The sequence below is a fragment of the Molothrus aeneus genome, chromosome 1, assembly GCF_037042795.1.
Source record: "Molothrus aeneus isolate 106 chromosome 1, BPBGC_Maene_1.0, whole genome shotgun sequence".
NCBI classification, from domain to species: Eukaryota; Metazoa; Chordata; class Aves; order Passeriformes; family Icteridae; genus Molothrus; species Molothrus aeneus.
The window spans coordinates 82,093,150-82,111,004 of NC_089646.1; the positions used below are offsets into that span (position 1 = coordinate 82,093,150).

A 17,855-nucleotide genomic window follows, 5' to 3' on the forward strand; every position below is an offset into this window, starting at 1 on the left:
AAGGAAAGGGGAAATGAAAGTGTCTGTAAATTTATATTTTCGCTGTAAGGACCTACTGTTCAAAACAGCATTAAGTGGTATTTCCAGGGTACACTGCTTTCTTACAGAGTAGAGGATATACAGAGACAGCTGACCTCATTCTTCAGGTTCCTTGCCAAGAAGTGTTCAGCTACGTGGGCTGGAAGCACATTCTCCAGAAGCACCCGATTTAGGTTCTCCATGGTTTCAATCTCCTCCCGCTCTTTTTTGAACTTGTTCTTCCATAGGAAGTCTAACCTACAGTAATATTCATTCTGTTACAAGAGGACACAGAAGTAAAGAAACAATAGGCATCTTGTCCTGCTGGAGTACAGGTTTAAGAGACAAAATAAGCACAGTACACAACTCCTACAATTATTTGGCTACTCAAATATAATTCCAGGTCTCACAGAAGTCACCCCCCAAGCATACATTTTGTCACATACATATTATCAAATCCAGCAAAAAGGCCCATGAGAAAAAAAAGTTGCAAGGTGCCTTAAGCAATGGCAGATTTATTTATCTACTCTTAAACTTGAGTAGAAATTCATTACAGAAATCAAACACTCTAATGGAAACAATGTATAGTTTTGCAACTTAATATTATTTTATAAGTGCAGAATTTCACTTACAATAATGGGCATTTTAGGAAGACCCTAGTTTTTACTAACTTGAACTTATGCCATGCAACCAGCCTGGCGAAAAGAAAACAGCCTGTTGATATGATTTACATTCAGTATATCAAATCATGATCAGACTACAAAAAATGTCCCAGTCAGCTGGGCCAACTCAGTTTAGTTTTGGTTTTGTTAGTTGCTCTTTTTTTTGGTTGGTTGCTTACTTTTATACTCCTTTCTGTAATACTTTATCTTGCTTTTCTTTTTGTCCCAGAGTTTTCATAGTAACTTTCCAGTAACCACAACAACAATACCTGGAACTATATGAAAATCACACAACATACTTGGAGCATCAGTATGTTTTGAGATCCAATTTCACTAGAAAGGTGGTGGAAAATTAATAAAACTGCATTTTTGCGGAGCTCTCTCCACTTCCTTTCAATGTTGTCAGGGTGTTGTCATGAATTCTAAGGCATTATTTCCACAATAAAGCCTCCTCTTGCCTATCTCATTTGACCTGATAAAATCAAGACCTATTTCAATGTAGTCTTAGTGGTTTAACATTATCAGGCAATCTCAATGAAGACTATGTCATTAACCAGGAGAATATGATTAGGATGGCAATCTTATTACAGAAAAAAATTTAAAAGTGCAACCTACTGGTATTAGCAGTCAGTAAGCATTGACATAAAAAATGAGAGTAGTCCTTCTGACTGGACAGTGGCTGTAACAGCTCAAAATGATTCATAGGTATTCTGCTGAGATCACAGCGAAAGATAAGAGTAGAAAGTTGAAATTAGATGGTATTAAAATGATTTGGCAAGCTTTTAAAAGGCAATGAAAGAAAAAAAAACTGATGAAGCAAAACTGTATCTGCAAAATACCTGCAGGATGAAAAAACAGTAAGAGGAAAATGATTCCTCCACTTAAATGTATAGAGAGAAATATACTCAGGTTTCCTTTGAATTGGTTGATAAGGGCCAGGTACTATTTAAACATTTAATTACAGAACTGAAAGAGAACATCCATCACATTAAATCACTGTTAACATACTCTCTTTGTGCTGATATCGATACTGCTAAGGACAGAATGCAGACCTCAAATGCACCCCAAAAGAAATATTCTGGCTATTCTGACTCAAAGGTGACATTCTTCTGAAAGTAAAAGGGGTCTTGACATCTTAGAATGGATCATGCTGCATCGCAGAAATCTGGAGTTTGAATGTCAAATAAACAAACAAGCTGGATATTTTAAATAATTATATGTTACTAAAGGGTATTTGCAAACTATAAGCAAAATAAGAGTGGGCAGAGACTTAAATACTTGTACAGACAATCATAAAGGTACAGAGAACCTGAGAACAGATTTCTGCAGGAATTTGGAATTAGGATTTTATTGTTGCCCTGTCATTGTGCCTGTAGTAAATGGCAATTATCAGTCCTATAAAGCTTGAGGTCATGAATAGGGATTTTTTTCAGAACCATCCACACGATGCAAAATACATGCAGTCACTTTTTTAGAATGTCTTTTTTATATATATGTTAGATATTTATACATTCAAGAACTTGGATTAGTATAAATATAAATACACATAGATGGTAAATTCAAATGCCACAAATGGTATTCATGCAGGAAAAATCCAGTAAAACCTTGGGATGTCAAAATCCTTGGTATAAATTGACAAAAGTAACATGGATGCCAGCTGAAACTAAATATCCATAGACTGTACCAACTTTGTAGTGAAAAGAAAAGGTGGTAGCTAAGTGAAGTTTTCAAAAATATGTCTCTTCTTCAAAAGCTAGTATAAAAAAGATAATTTATTTACTACCTTACTCTTTACTGAATTAAATTTAGGCTGCTCCAAAAAAGGGCAAAGAGAACTTAGAGATCAGAAAAGAAAAATCAGAACGTATTCCACAATTTGCTTTGAAATTAGAAAAGTCAGCATATCATATTTCAAAAAGAGAAGAGCATTAGCTTATTAACTTATTTTGAATTGTGGTGGGGGTGGTTTTTGTGTTGGTTTGTTTGCATGATACGAAACTTATCCTGATCAGTCAAGACAGAGTGTTGGAGAACTGACAAAGGGTACCGATATAAGGCAAGTCTTTGGAAAATAAGCAGGAACAACAGAGCAAGGTACTTTGTAAAATAAGTCAGTAAATGCTAAGGAAAAGAGCTATTTAGACTTACTGGCTAATGCTGATACAAGTGGATGAGTTGACATACTTTCTGTAAACATGCCTCCATCTACTACAAAGAAGTAAATGGTCATGTGACTAGCAGTGAAATTTGAAATAAGTTTTCATTGAATTCTTTCAGAAGAGGCTCTTGAAGAGACTACTTTGTTCAAAAAGAGAAGAATTCTCTCGCAAAGTAAAAGCTTGCTAGAAAACAGAACAGAGACAGCAAAGAAACAGTTTTTACAGCTCTGGGAAGCTGCCACAAGCACCTCAGCAGTAAAACTACCAATGAAATTCAGTGTGGATAACTACAATATAATCAATCATGGAAAACTATACAGCCAGCCTACAGAGGAACGGGGCACATAATATTTTAGGTACTGTTGAGAAAGGAATTCACAGGCTATGTCAATATTGGATTCAAAGCAGATCATAAGAGAGATTTAGTGCTCAACTGTGTTTAAACGTGAGCACACTCCTTACACAGTCAAGCCCACACCAATTTGGATTCTCCTGGGAAGGGTGGTAGAATCACCATTCTCAGCACACTGCCTGTTGCCAGCCCATTATCAAGTAACTCTCGGGATCTGTATGCAGGGTGAAATGAGTCACTTCGTCTCAGTGTCAGGAAATGGTTGTCACCTATGCTGGCAAGGCCATTAAAAAAAAAAAAAAAAGGCAGTTTTGCTTTTTCCACCTCACTTTTGTCTGTTCACCCCCATTCTTCTGGCACAAGCATTGCTGTGGCCACACCATAAATCTTGAAAATAGATCTGCCTCAAAACCAGCCACTTCTGCAGGATTAATTTTTAATCCTGACCATTTCTCTATTTTGATCCACTATACATCTACACAGTGAGCTGGGCCAGTACAAATGAGGAGACAAAAGGATAGAAATAAGCAGCAGAGTGAAGGTCTGCTTCTTCCAGTGGCAATGCTAGCTGTGCAGCTACAGGAATTAGGTAGGCTCATAAACCATGTAATGATATACTAACCCTTCCTCTCTTTATCCCCACTGAACCAGAGGCACTGATCCCCTGCTGCTTTTGATTCAGGAGAGGCATCGCTATGACCAGTGGTGAGCATGCTCACAGAGCTAGGCTTGCAGGAGAGCATCCACTTTTTGTTTGGATGAAGGTTTGGTTACTCATCCTGGGGACAGAGGAACACCAATGGCAGCTGAAGGGAAGTAGAAAGGCTGTCCTTTTCATCAGTGCTATTATCTTTAGAATTTTTTAAATAATCAGATATCAAAAAAAGAAAAAATATGTATTATCTGCAAAAAAATGCAATAACTAACAGAGAAATTACTTGCATATTACCCTCTGTGGAAGAAGGGTAAAGAAGAATTTGACTTTGTTGACACTGCCAAGATGGCTCAACAGCATCCTACAAGTGCCACTCAATAAAAGTAGAAAAGAGGAAGTCTAAAAATAGAAAGACAGACACTGTCACATGAATTTTTATCAAACTGTGAAATTCATTATCAGTGTTGGGAACACCAGCAAGATAAAATGGGTTAAAAAGGGATCAGACAGTGAAACAGAAAGCAGAACAGCCAATAGCTATTAAACACAGCCACAGAAATACTAACTGGCAGAAGGTGGGAAGTATATGTCTGTGAGTAGGTCACTCTATGCAGGTTGATTTCCTCCCCTATTCTTTTTCCAAGCATTTGCTACCAATCAATATCACCAACAGTAACTTTAAAAGGCAGCTCTTATGCCAGGTATATATTAAAATTAGTTCATAACATTTTCCATTTTAGACTTTGCTTGAGAGCATTTGAAAATGCAGAAGCTTTTTTCTCCTTCTTCTTTAAAGCAGAATAAGTTAGAAAAATCAAAGGCAAAAGACTGAAGGGTTACAAATAAGTGTTTTCATGACAAGGATCCTGGACCTACAGCTCCGAAAATGAAGACTTTTTCCATTATACATTAATTTCTTAGTTGGTGTGACAGAGAACACCTGTAGCTGCATGCAGAAAAAACTTCCTTGTTGATGTGACTGAACCCACAAAGAAATCCTTGTTTTCCCAATGAAGATGATATTCCTTCTCTCCTTTATTCTTGGTATTGCACCCTTTGCCTCCATCTGAGACTTGGGTTGACAGTGACTAAAGATTCTCCACTGATCAGATGAAAAACTTGTCCCTCTTTCTGAGGGAAAGTAGCTGTGCTCTAGACCCACTCTGTCACCACCATCAAATGAATAATCTCTAAGTGCTGCTGCTGACAAGGCAGATGAAGAATCTTATTTCTAAATCAAGAAGGATGTTCCCAACTACAATAAATACTGCAGAAACTGCCAGATAAGAATTTTTGTGTAGTAACGTGCAGGACCTGCCTGGCAATTTAAATGACAGTCATTAACTTTTGAAGAGTTATAATGTAAATGAATGATTTAAGGACAGTCTGGGATAAAGTCCTTCCCAAGGCTGCAGTCTGTGAAGGCTCAGGCTGTTCATGAGATCTCACATGGATTGCCTCTTCCGTTTCAGAGCCCTGTCTTGTGCACTGCATTGTTCTGGCACGATGGGCTGGAATTGCATCTTTTAGCCATGAATCCTGTACGAGCCTGAGGATTTAGAGAAAGAACTGCCCTTGCATCTTCCCTCAGCTTAGTACAAGGTAAGACCATTGACATCACATTTGTTCTGGAAAAGCACAACTGGGTCATAAAAAGAGTAGTTTCCTGTTGGGTCACAGTTTTAGTGCAACCATGGCCTCAGCATGTGGTACACTTCTGTGTGCACGCTGTATTGTTTCTGTGTCTGCACCAAATTGTAATAACTGTGAAGAAAATAGCTTGCAATTAAGCAACCAGGGAGACAGCAGATGGATGCAGACAGATGGGAACAAGGCAGGAAGCGAGGAGCCACCATTGGTCAGAATGAGAAGCAATAGTCACAGTACACTATCAGCATAGTGTCAGTGATAGTTACTGGTGAGTTTTAAGGGCATATTGGAAGGCAAGAAAGAAAATTATGTTATAGATGCTCCTGACACTCCTTTGCAAGGGTATGGGAAAGAACAGGACAAAGGTGTTTCTTTGAGAAGGTGACAGGCTGCATGTGGCAGCTGGCATTGTGTCCACTGGTGCATGTGAAGAGAAGTGTGTGTCTTACCTGTCTACCCAAAACCAGTAATGTGATGAAGAATATGAACAAGGAGATGGAGCCCATTGTCTTCAGGTCCTTCAGTATTCCTGGCCTATAAAATAAAAACATAAGTAAAGCAGGCTGCTCAAAAGTTAAACCAATATTACTTCAAGCACAAAAATAAGACCACAATTTATATGCACTACTTTCTGGTACATAAACTAAGAACATTTAAATATTATACAGTATATTATTTGATAAAATATCATTATTTATATTATGTGGACTTAATTACCCCTACAATACTCTCTGCAAATGTGCCTACATTTTGAAGTCCAATAATAAGATGAGGATTTAGGAAAAATAATGTCCTTTTTTACTTGTAAATGGAGAGCATTTGTGGCTTATTCTATACAAGTAGAATAAAAATAGATTTTTAATGCAATAACGCTATTTCCATTGTGGAGAGCTCGACCATATCCAATGAATATGCATAAAAAGAAACTAAAGCACCTATCTCCCAAGATACCTTTTCTCCTGAGGAGGCACAAAACTAGATCTTGTAAAGAGTTTATTAAAAACTCTGCTTTGGCAAAAGTCACTAAAGGCAATGGAAAACAGTTCACACTAGAACTCTCCTACTCATGCCACTGAAACAAGAATGTTGATAAGAGATTTAGGAAGGAAAATACCAACAGATGCAGAGCTTGACTGACAAAATCAAAGCTGCCAGAAGCACAAGCTCAATCTAACCTGTTCCCTGGTTCTCCATACCATCACACACATACTCTTTCCATTAATAATATGGAAACAAATATTTAGGTTTGTTCATTTAATCTTTAGATTTAAGTGCAAAGAAAACAAACATTTTTTTCCCCAAAATTTCAAATTAGATCCTTTTCCATGATGTTACAGCACAGGAAAAAAATATATGGAGACTTCAATCTGAATACCCAGATTTTCTGGTGTATGGCATATGCCAGACACTTGGCCTACACAGAAGAAAATCGCCTCTTTCTCTTGAAAATGAGGTAGAAATTACAGCTGTCCAAATATTATTTTACACAGCAATAACAAGAACTGGAGTCATAATTTTGTTCTTACATATTATCAGCTGTAACAAAGATTTCAGCAGCCTCACTAAAAACTTAAGATACAAATGCACAGGTACAGCAAAATTAAATAAAAAATATACATACTGTTGGTCTACTAATTTGTTCAATCACTAAGACTTTATTTGTAAGCATTTCAGACGATGTAATAGTTCTGGGGAAGCTGATTTTCTTCAGCTTGTAGCAAATATGCCCTAAAAGCCTTAATTATGTGCAGCCTGAGGCCTTAACAAACTTGGTGATGACTTCTTTTAATGTCCTTTGTGACAAAAATTCAAATTAAACCATACTCTATTTCCTATAGCGTGTGATTTAAATGCCTTGTCCAGACTTTTATTCTAATGCTCTGAGGTGTGACATGAAATCAAACATTTGCTGCAGCATGACAATGATTTTACATTGTGACTCAGATTACATAGCCAAACACGTGTGTTCCATGGCTAAGAGCTACCATGGGTAGTATTGAACTTCAGAAAGACTGGAGTTAGCCACCTACCTTCTAAGAGGTGCCATTGCATACATAAATTTGCTGTAGTCATCCAGCATGGGCCCATGAGTGTGCAGAAGGATAACATTGTAGCCCACCAATGCAATCAACATTATTACCATTTTCAACTCATAATTTATCCTCAGGAAAACAGAACAGGAAATGAGCCCTAATATGCAGCTGTATATAAAATACTGGCAAAGAGAAATCAAATGGAAAATATTTAGAATTTGGCTTTTGAGTAGGAAATCATGCATAATAAAATGCTCAGGCTACTTTAAAAAACAAATCATTGACTGACCACTGAAGTGTGCAATCTATCACAATCTGGGACACTATGGTTTATAGACAGCCAATAAAAATAAATTTATGCTCCCTAATTTTCACCCTTTGACACTTTTGATTTACTCATCCACATTTGTGGGATACCACTGCTGGTGTTGAAATCTAATGTAGGAGTCTGTTGCCAGCAGAGTGACATAAGATTTACTCCTGTTCCACTGTAAAATTTTCATTCATGCTTGAGTCCCAGGATTACCCTGAATGTCTTGCTAGCATTTGGGTCAAGGTAAAAATGTCTAAAGGCCTGAAGCAATAATTTCATTGCCTATATTTGCAGCTGTTATAAACTGATGCAATACACAGTTATGAATCTCACAGATATGCAATTTTATAAACAACCAGGATAGGAAAAATACAAAGCTATTAACAGGGCCTATGCATAATATAAATATAAAAAATACTTCTCTCAAATCCTGTGGAGTAAGAACCATATAAAAACACATTCAATTGCTAAAAAAAAAGCATTTTCTTTCCTATGTCATATATATCAACAAAAATACGTACAGTTGAAGTTAAATTTCTGGAAAAATATTTTCTTCTAATATTTCCTGGCAATTGATTACAGCATCAAAATTAATGCTAAAACAGCAATCATCTCTAGAATCATTATCTTAGTCTTAAATATGCAACCCCTTTGCCAGAAATGCTTCCTGAAAATTACAGTCCTGCACCTTGCAAGGAAGTTTCTTTTCTGAAACTACAAAGCATTCTATTTCTAGCCATGCTATTTTCGGACTACTGTTGACTTGTTGATGGCAGCACTTTTGACAGAACCTGAATCACTGTATACTAATTTTGGAGGATCACTAAGAAGGATAATTTTCACAGCACCCATCAGACAGAATATATCTGCCATCTCAATCTTGGCTGCTACTGTAATTTGCTGAAAGATCTGGTTGAAATAAGAAATAGATAGAACTGTTCAGAATCATGAAAAAAATAAAACTTCTCTGTTAGCTGCATTTCAGAGGAGGTCACCCTCCAAATTCATGGTTACATAAAAATAGCAGCATTCCTTTTTTGAGTCAATATGGCATTCTAGTGTTGAAATCAGTTTTCCAAAAAGTAACAAGGAGAGGCAATCTTGAACTCATAACTGAATACCGTTTGACAAAGACCCAGAAATTTTCAAGTGGAACAGTCTCTGACAGTGTTTCATACAAATACATAGAATAGATTGAAAATTTCAGACAAGGGTGGATGAATTAGAGAAGAGTGGCACAGCCACACATTTCAGAATGCAGACCTTGCATTGCAGTGCAGTGTTTCAGTGAGCAACAAGCAGATCTGGAGAGTCTGGCAATCCATAGAGCAGTGAAGCTGAGCAGATGCAGGCCCCTGCTCTGCTTAGTGCATCCCCCAGCCCCAGGACAACCTCAGCCAGCTCAGCCAGCTCATCACAACCCAGGAGCCTGCAGGCAGCTCCCACCTGCTACCAACATGATGCCTTGGCTTTATCCAACAGTGCAACAGCAAGTTCTCATGGAGGCCCTTTTATCTGACAGCTGAAGCAGTGAATGGAAATGTTCCCTTTTAAGAAAATACTCCAACAGCTCAAAAGAGGAAAATCCTGGGTAACCTCTCCACAGACAGAATCTGCACCTCATGCTGTATAAGTCAAGATTCTCAGCATCTAAAGGGGCACAAGCCCATATATTCTCTTTTTTCTTTCTTGTGCTAGCTAATAAAGGTATTTTAACCAATGCCTTACAGAATCTGATTGTCTTTCTTACTGAGATCACAGGTCTGGTGTGTTGCACCAGGGTAGGACACACAGGATCCAGCACAACCCATTTGGTCTCTTCTATTAACATTTAAGACCTGCAGTTCTGTGGGTATCAAGATCTTCACTGAAGTAAGAAGGAATTCTACTCCCATATGTCTATAGAGAAAAAATTACTTGAGGACAAAGTAATTTTGTAAAAAAATTTCCTAGTCAAATAAAATCTATTCCAAAACTGCATCTTTTTGATGCCAGTATTATAACTTCTATTTATTTAACATGTGGAGGTGGCAGCACTAATACAGGACTGTATTTTGTCCCAGGAGCAGATATACATGTCAACTTCTATTACACAGAACCTACAGAAGCATCGTAGCTAAACTAAACTAAACTAAACACAAAAATGTTGCTATAATTTACTGAGGAATCTTTGCTAAGTCTTTTTAAAAAGTAAGCTAAACTAATCAAAAAAGTTATTTTGGAGGGTAGAGAAGGAGGCAAATAAATTGCTTTGCTTCAAAATGAACTTAAATCAATTGGGGCTAAAGTAATTTCCAAAGCTCTTATGCACTCATTTTAGATGACATAGTCAATAGATGTCAGGTTTACTATCATAAATCACACAAAGTTTATTGACATGAGCAAAGCTTAAAACTAATACACAGATTCAAAATAACAAATTTTTAATTTAAGGAAACAAACATTTGTCAGCTTAAGTATTCAGTATCTTATAGAGTGAAAAGAGAGAAATTTTAATCCAAGATTAAAGAAAAAAAATTAAAAGGGATAACTCAAAAGGAATTTAAAGCTTTTTCCAGCTAAAATATTTGCAGCATCTGGGGATGAAAACAATGCTTATTTGAGAGATGTTTTAAAGTTTTAAAATTTTTAGCTAACTTTAATTTTTCATTTATTAATGTCACAAGTGAAATTTTAACATAATTTTTTTATGCCAATCTATCAAAGACAAATTTTCGTAGATGAAAGAATTTGTTTTAATACTTTAAAAGCTATAAATCCTGAAATCAGGACACACCATTTTGGTAATTATTTCACCATAGAGACAAAATAAACTTCCTTTTCCTCCTGCTGCCACCAGCTTATTCACCCAAACCCATATATTTTGACACAATATATGGCTTGACATTTTCAGCTGCAGGTCTTTTGTAATACTTTAAGGAATCACTGCTCTTTAGGACACAGGTCCCACTTTTTTTGCAGCAATGTCCTTCCCCCTCCTCTTGCATGTGCCATTGTGCTTTTGTTCACACTGAGACATCCCCTTCAGATCAGTTCAGGTCTCTTAAGCAGTTTATATAGTGGCACATGAGAGTTCTATTCCCACCCCTCTCACACCAGCTTTCCTGAAATATGCAATGACTGAAGTGTGCCAATTTCACATTTGATGAAAATGGTGAATATTTTCAGGTCAGCCACCTGAAAATATTCCCACCATGGGAAACCTGCCTGCAGACTAATCTGGCTTTCAGTGCACAGTCTGTTTTGCAGATGCTGTGTGTTATCTTGATATCTTGTAATGTGTTAGCATGGGTGAATTAAGATTCCTTGTTATTACGCTGTTTCCTGCTTTTTTAATCTGACATTCATTAAAACTTCTATTTTCAGAAGTACTAATCTCATTTAACTTCCCACTTACTTCAAGTGCAGTTGCAGCTGACTTAAAAAAAAAATCAAGCTTTTACTGCAGTCTCAAAAATGGGTGGGTGTTTAACTTCAAGCAGATCTGGTAACAGTCAATTTAGTGTAATTGTTGTAAACAAACAAAGAAATGTGAAATGAACTTACCGGTAGGAAAAAACAGTTATTTTGTATACACCACCGTGTCTGATTACTTGAATTAGGAAAACTTGCATTTGATGAATTAAGAACTGAGGGAAAAGCTATCACAGCATTATCCAGGAAAAACTAGAAAAAAAAATCAACATATAATCCATTAGCAAGACAGCTGTTTAAGGTCAAAATAGAGAACAGAAATGGGGAAGCAGAGAAAGCTTTACATGTAACCATTTAACTTTAGTATTTCACATTTTTTGTATTTTAATTTGAAATAGGAAAAGGAAGATGACATACCATGATTACTTGTTCCTGCATTCTCAAACAAAAATAAGTGTGCTAACCTTCATCTGACACTTTCTACTTGAATAAAAGTCAAAAGGCTCTTTGTTGTATTACTTTCATATATCAGAAGCTCACACACCCAAGAGACATTGAAGAAATAAACTCAATATTAATAATTCCTGGATTTACCTCAACTGAATGTCCTATTTAAAGAAAGGAAGAATCAAAGAAAGAATATGGAGTCATTACTGAAGGTGATACAATAACATCATAATGCTGACATTAATATCGGGACTGATGGAATTGAAACTGAAAAGTAGATCCAGTTATCTCTTGGGGCATCAAATTCAGCCAGTAATCACACAGGAAACCAACATCTTACAGACCCCCTTGATGTAGTGATCCAGTACTTTCTTAACAATTTAGATTTGGTGACTACATTTATTCCATTAGTTTGAATCTCAGTATTTAAGCTGTTTCTACATTTAATCACTATTCATGGCCAGTTTGCTTGTCTTTCTTCTTGTCATAATCTCATCCTTTAGTTTTCACATAGCTTCTTCCTCTCCCTAGTATTTAAAGTCCTAATATTTAGTGTAATCTCAGGCTTCATTGTGCTCATCAATCTATGTTTTTTCTTGTTTCTTCCCTGAAAACAAGCTCTTCATTCCCCCAGTTAGTCTGGTAGTCACCTTCACCACATATTTCTTTCAATTCAACCTTCTGGGTGACCAAAACTGCCAACACACTTCCCAGATTTTATCAGTGAGTCATGCAATAGCACTAATACAAATTCTGCAGAAAATATATTCTCATACATCCTAGAGCCACTGAATTTTTAGGGTTGGAAGGGACCTCTGGAGATCATCCAGTCCAACGCCCCTGCTGTGGCACAGTCACCTAGATCAGATTACACATCAAAGTGTCCAGGTGGGTTTTGAATGACTCCAGAGAGGGAGAGTCCACAACCTCCCTGGGCAGCCTTCTCCTCCCTCAATGTAAAGTTCTTCTTCATGTTGAGGTGAAACTTGTTGTGTTTTAGTTTATGGCCATTGCTCCTCATCCTGTTGCTGGACACCACTGAAGAGAGCCTGGCACCATCCTCTTGACATCTGCCTTTGAGGTATTTATATGTATTGAATAAATTGAATATAAAAACTGAATTTGTATATCTAGAACAATGCTCCTTTGCTCACAGCTACAAAGCCTTAATAGCTCACTGTACCTCATGCAGCTGACGCTCAGACAGCTTAACACATTCTGTATATTGATATTACCCCAGCTATTAACATCATGCTCAGCACATGTGAGGTACCCTTCCTTCATTGGGACTCACCTAGGAAAATGCAGTTCATACTTACCATGAGTTAAAAGCAGTCACATGGATGATTGTGATTCAGCTGAGTTGACATTAAACCCACCTAATTAATTAAATTCCTGAACTCATTGCCTATCCATATGATGAGCTTCCAACATGTATCAGAATTTCTCATCACTAATCTGTCAGACCAGCCATAATCTTGACCTTTTTACAACTAAATTTCATCCTAGTTCTTTTTATTTTCTTAAATCCATCCCTGACTTTTTCCTTTCTAAAATCCCAAGCCTTACTTCACAGACACTGACTGTCACCTCAATTTACTAGTTTCATAGTCCCTTTTATACATTAAATATGAAAATCCACATATGGTTGACCAGAGTAGAGGTCCAGAGGTCACCTCCCTCTCACATGCTGTTCCCTGCAGGTAGTCTGAGTAACCCACCTCTAAATTTTTTCTCCATTTCTGTCTTTAAATACTGTTACAGAGGAAACCTGAACTGCTTCACTCGGAACAATTAAATGTGGGTCAAAATGGCTTATTGATTTACTAATGTTAGATCTGGTCAGTCATTCAGTCATAGTTCTGGACGGACAGGTCTTGGAAACTTCCAAGGACGGAGACCCACAATCCCCCTTGGCAGCAGTCAGTGCTGTTCATGCACAGTGACTTCTTTTATCTTTCTGAAGACTACCCAACCTCCCATGTCACCACTTGTGCTGAGTGCCCTGTAATATGTTTTATGGCTCTGCAGAGAAGAGTCTGAAGCCATTCTCTCTCTTAACTCCCCTTCAAAAGAAGTCCAAGGTTGTGGGTTTGCAAAGGTTATCTATATGCCACCTACTACCAACACCAAGCTGGCACTCACCTGTGTTTATGCAGTTGCACTTTTGGATTCCCTTGCTTTGCCAACATAACTGTGTATGTGAAACTGCATATAATTAACCTGCCATCAGTGAACTACAAAGTCAGGATGAGTGTGGAATCCTCTGAATCTCTTCCCCTTGGGGAAATACCCCACACTGATACAGATGAGGATCAGTATCAGAAATAGAACAGATAAACCATGAAAACAGACCCTACAAAATGTTAATAAACACGTACAGATTTTGAAACATCCTTCTATAACTGATCCCAAAGAGCTCGAATGACGTGCACATGAAGAGAGTTACATGCACATCTGCCTCTTCCCACAGGATGTGCGGGTGAAATGCACACACTCCCCTTTTTGGCAATGCAGGTTCCCCTGCTGGCACACGCTGCTGAAAGGAGATGCAGGTATCTATGTGCACCTGGGCAGCTCCCTGCAAGCTGTCAATGCACATGCTGGAGAGAGAGCCCTGCAGGTTTCTGTGCAGGGACAAACCTGAGCAGTAGTCCCTGCTTGTCCCAGCCTGTGCTGTTGCCTGCCCATTTGTGCAGGCAGCTCACAGTATCCGACAGGCAGGCTGCTCTTGCTGGCTGAAGCAGAGGTGTGATGCCAGAGAAGTGACTTATTACAGTGTCAAAATAGTTTTTTGACAGTCATCTGTTTCCACTCATAGCTCTCTGCCTCCTGTCACACATTTCCACATTGCCCAGAGAGGCTGTGGAGTCTCCCTCACTGGAGATGTTCAAGAGCTATCTGGACACAATCCTGTGCCGTGTGCTCTAGGATGACTCTGCTTGAGCAGGGAGGTTGGACCAGATGACCACTGTGGTCCTTTCCAACCTCATCCATTCTGTGATTCTGTTTCTTTTATTCTTATTTTCACACTATTTCCTTCTCTATTAAGGATTTTCTGAAATTGCTTGGTTACTTGTTAAGCCAGCTAATGCTCACCTGCCTCTTTTGACTGGAACAACTTTGGACAAAAAAATCCCCTTCAGACAGCTTTGAGGATTTATTCTCCCTCCCTGCCTCCAGCTATTTAATAACTTTTGTTAACAAGGGCATTTGCCAAGAGAACTACATCCCTCTAACAGTGCATATACTTTTTCTGTAGACATGAAATATTTAGTTTCAGAATCCCACTTTTTGCATGTCCCCAGAGCAAAGATTATATAATCTGAAGAACTCAAACACAATTATATTACAGAAAGACATCTGGCATGCATATTTATATATGTTAATTTAGAATAAAGCATTTTAATTCTGGTTTTGAACCTTGCACAAAGCAGTTCTGACCTATAAATGTTACCTGCATACACAGAACACTGTATGAAATATGGTATATCTATGCATATATTAATAACTATAAAAAGGAGAAAAAAAAGGATATAGAAGTGTTGTCACCTGCCATGAGCCAAACAACACTTATTTCTGAATGATGTGTTTGCACTTTTCTTTCTTTCTCTCATCAGTTACCTACATCTGCTATCATGCTTTGAAGATACATATTGTTCTTCAACATAGTATTTTTTGTAAGAGTAGGTTCAGCCCTACTAAGCAGTGACACCCACACAAATGACTCAAATGAAAGCAGTATTTTTTTATGAATACCAAGGTTTGCCAGGGAACGTCTGAGCATGCTACCATTACGTTCTTATTTTAACTTCATATATTCTGACAGTGTTTTCTTTTCTTGCATTCACATGACCTGCAATCCTCAGCTGTGAGTTTTCTGCCTCACATAATGAAAATACCTGCTTTCAATGGGAGCCATGTGGTGACAGACCCTCCCCCCAAAACACGGGATAAGCAAATTGGTGCATCTCTTTTGTTGTCTGAAAACAACAATAATACACTAGTTTAGATCTCATTAGAAAAGAAGCCATCTTTCCCACTGAGGTCTGAAAGTACTTGGGTGTAGAATGCATATCACAGCTTCCTTTGAAAAATGGCAGTTTGTCTGGCATTTTTTATTGTCTGGCATCTTTTATTCCCAGATCTTCACAAGAATGCCCCAAGAATAGTGTGAAGAATGACAAATTTTGGTATCATTCCCCCTCTTCCCAAGCTCAAAAGGAGAGGTTTAAGGACAGCCTGGAATGCTAAGTTCCTAACAAGACTATTATGCTTTTTTTTACCAAATAAAGGTGATGCTGAGATATTGGTAAGCTGTAAAAGGATAATGAAAATCCAGAGAGTACTGAAATGCATTTAGCAGAAATTTTAGAGCATTTTTCCTGAGTTGGTACAAAGCTTCTTAACATCAAAGTGCTCATGCATCTGTGTTATTTGGTGTCTTGTGGCATAAATGGACCAAATTAAAGTTGCTCAATAATTTCTTTTTTACGAAAGTTTGTGTGCCAAGTGAAAATGCATAACTGTCTTTGTGCAAGCATGTATTCAATCCGTAGCCCCCTGAAGAGGCAATATGTAGTGGCAAGTCTTTGAACTGCCTTGTTCAAAGCTCCCACCAACAGAAAAGATGAGGAGCCTGCTGGCCCTTTACAGACTCAGACAGCATGATTTTTGTATTTGACAGATATGGAGAGATGCTCACTTATAAAGGCAGTGACAGCACAACTCTATCTCTTCCCACACCTTTGAAAGAAACCAGAACTGCTGTAAGCATGATTTCAGAGCAGTGTCTCACCTGCTAGTGCATCTCTGCTAATCCAGTGTACCTAGATTGATAATGATTTTTTTAAGTTCCTTAAATCCTGGAATGGATTTGTGACTGGGCCCTGCAAGTACCACTTTAATGACATTTCTTCAGCTGTGCTTTCTCCTTCCAACTCCATGGTCAGGTCAACCTCTAGACAGCATCTATTTATTCTTCTCAAAAGACATGCATTAGGCACCTTCCAAAACAGAGTCTTCAATGTGCCAGGCACTGTGGGATGTATAATTAGAGTGTACCTGCCAAAGAGCTTAACAATTAAAAATACAAGTTCACCAACAGAGGCAGCTACACTAAAAGGAAGATCTTATAAAGAAACCAACTTTCCACTATGAGAATGAAAGCAGGTTTGATTAATTATTTCTCAATATTTGAACACAGGATCATTCATGACTTAGAGGGGGCCAATACTTGTATCATTTAAGGCAGCTTGGGCTCACAGATGTACAATAACCAATGGAGCAAAAATACTCAAGCCTCTCTCAGTATTCACATTCCTAAACATGTGTTCTTTAAGAGGAAACAGTCCAGTTGTTAACAGTTGTTAAAATTCACTGGATGTAAAGACAGGAGAGCAAGTAATATCTAGAGGAAGGCCACAAAGATTATCAGAGGGCTGGAACTTCTCTTTTGAAGACAGGCTGAGAGAGCTGGGGTTGTTCAGCCCAGAGAATTCTCCAGCGAGACCTTCCAGTACCTGAAGGGCCTAAGAAAGACTGGGACAAACTTTGTAGCAGGGTCCATTGTGAGAGGACAAGGGGTAATGGTTTTACACTAAAACAGCGTCGATTCAGACTAGATATAAGGAAACATATGATGAGGGTGGTGAGGCACTAGAACAGGTTTCCCAGGGAGGTGGTGGATGTCCTATTCCTGGAAACACTCAAAGTCAGGTTAGATGGGACTCTGAGCAATCAGATTCAGTTAAAGACATCCCTGCCCATGGCAGGGGGGGGAGGGAGTGAACTACATGACTTTTTAAGATTCTTTTCAACCCAAAATATTCAATGATTCTATGATCCTGAATGTTAAAGCTGGTAGTTAGAGTAATGAAGACTTAGTGGGACAGTACAAGCCTGAGATCTTTTTGCTTGTGCCAAGAACCAGTCATGCATTTGATGCAGAAGTCACTGAAACCAAGAGCTGCTGCAGGACTCTTTTATCATGCACGATTCCTTGAGACCTAATGAATCCCAGAGGATGATAAGGCACAATCATTTGATGTACTGCATGCAGTCATTCATTCAGTTTTCAAGTAGTAACCTTCACAATCATGCAGTCCTACTGTCTCTCTGGGCCTCCTGTATTGCTCCATGCAGGATTCTTT

The 17,855-nt window shown here is 38.1% G+C and overlaps 1 protein-coding gene across 1 annotated transcript in view; it reads right to left on the minus strand.

The window, feature by feature from the left end:
* Positions 1-17,855, minus strand: part of ADCY2 (adenylate cyclase 2) — a 209,345-nt gene that overhangs the window by 13,494 nt on the left and 177,996 nt on the right. Inside the window, exons 17-20 of the mRNA XM_066559969.1 lie at positions 11,389-11,508; positions 7,527-7,711; positions 5,946-6,030; positions 135-293 (exon numbers count right to left, since the gene is read on the minus strand). Coding sequence (XP_066416066.1) covers positions 135-293; positions 5,946-6,030; positions 7,527-7,711; positions 11,389-11,508 — 549 coding nt within the window. The remainder of the gene's footprint in view (positions 1-134; positions 294-5,945; positions 6,031-7,526; positions 7,712-11,388; positions 11,509-17,855) is intronic.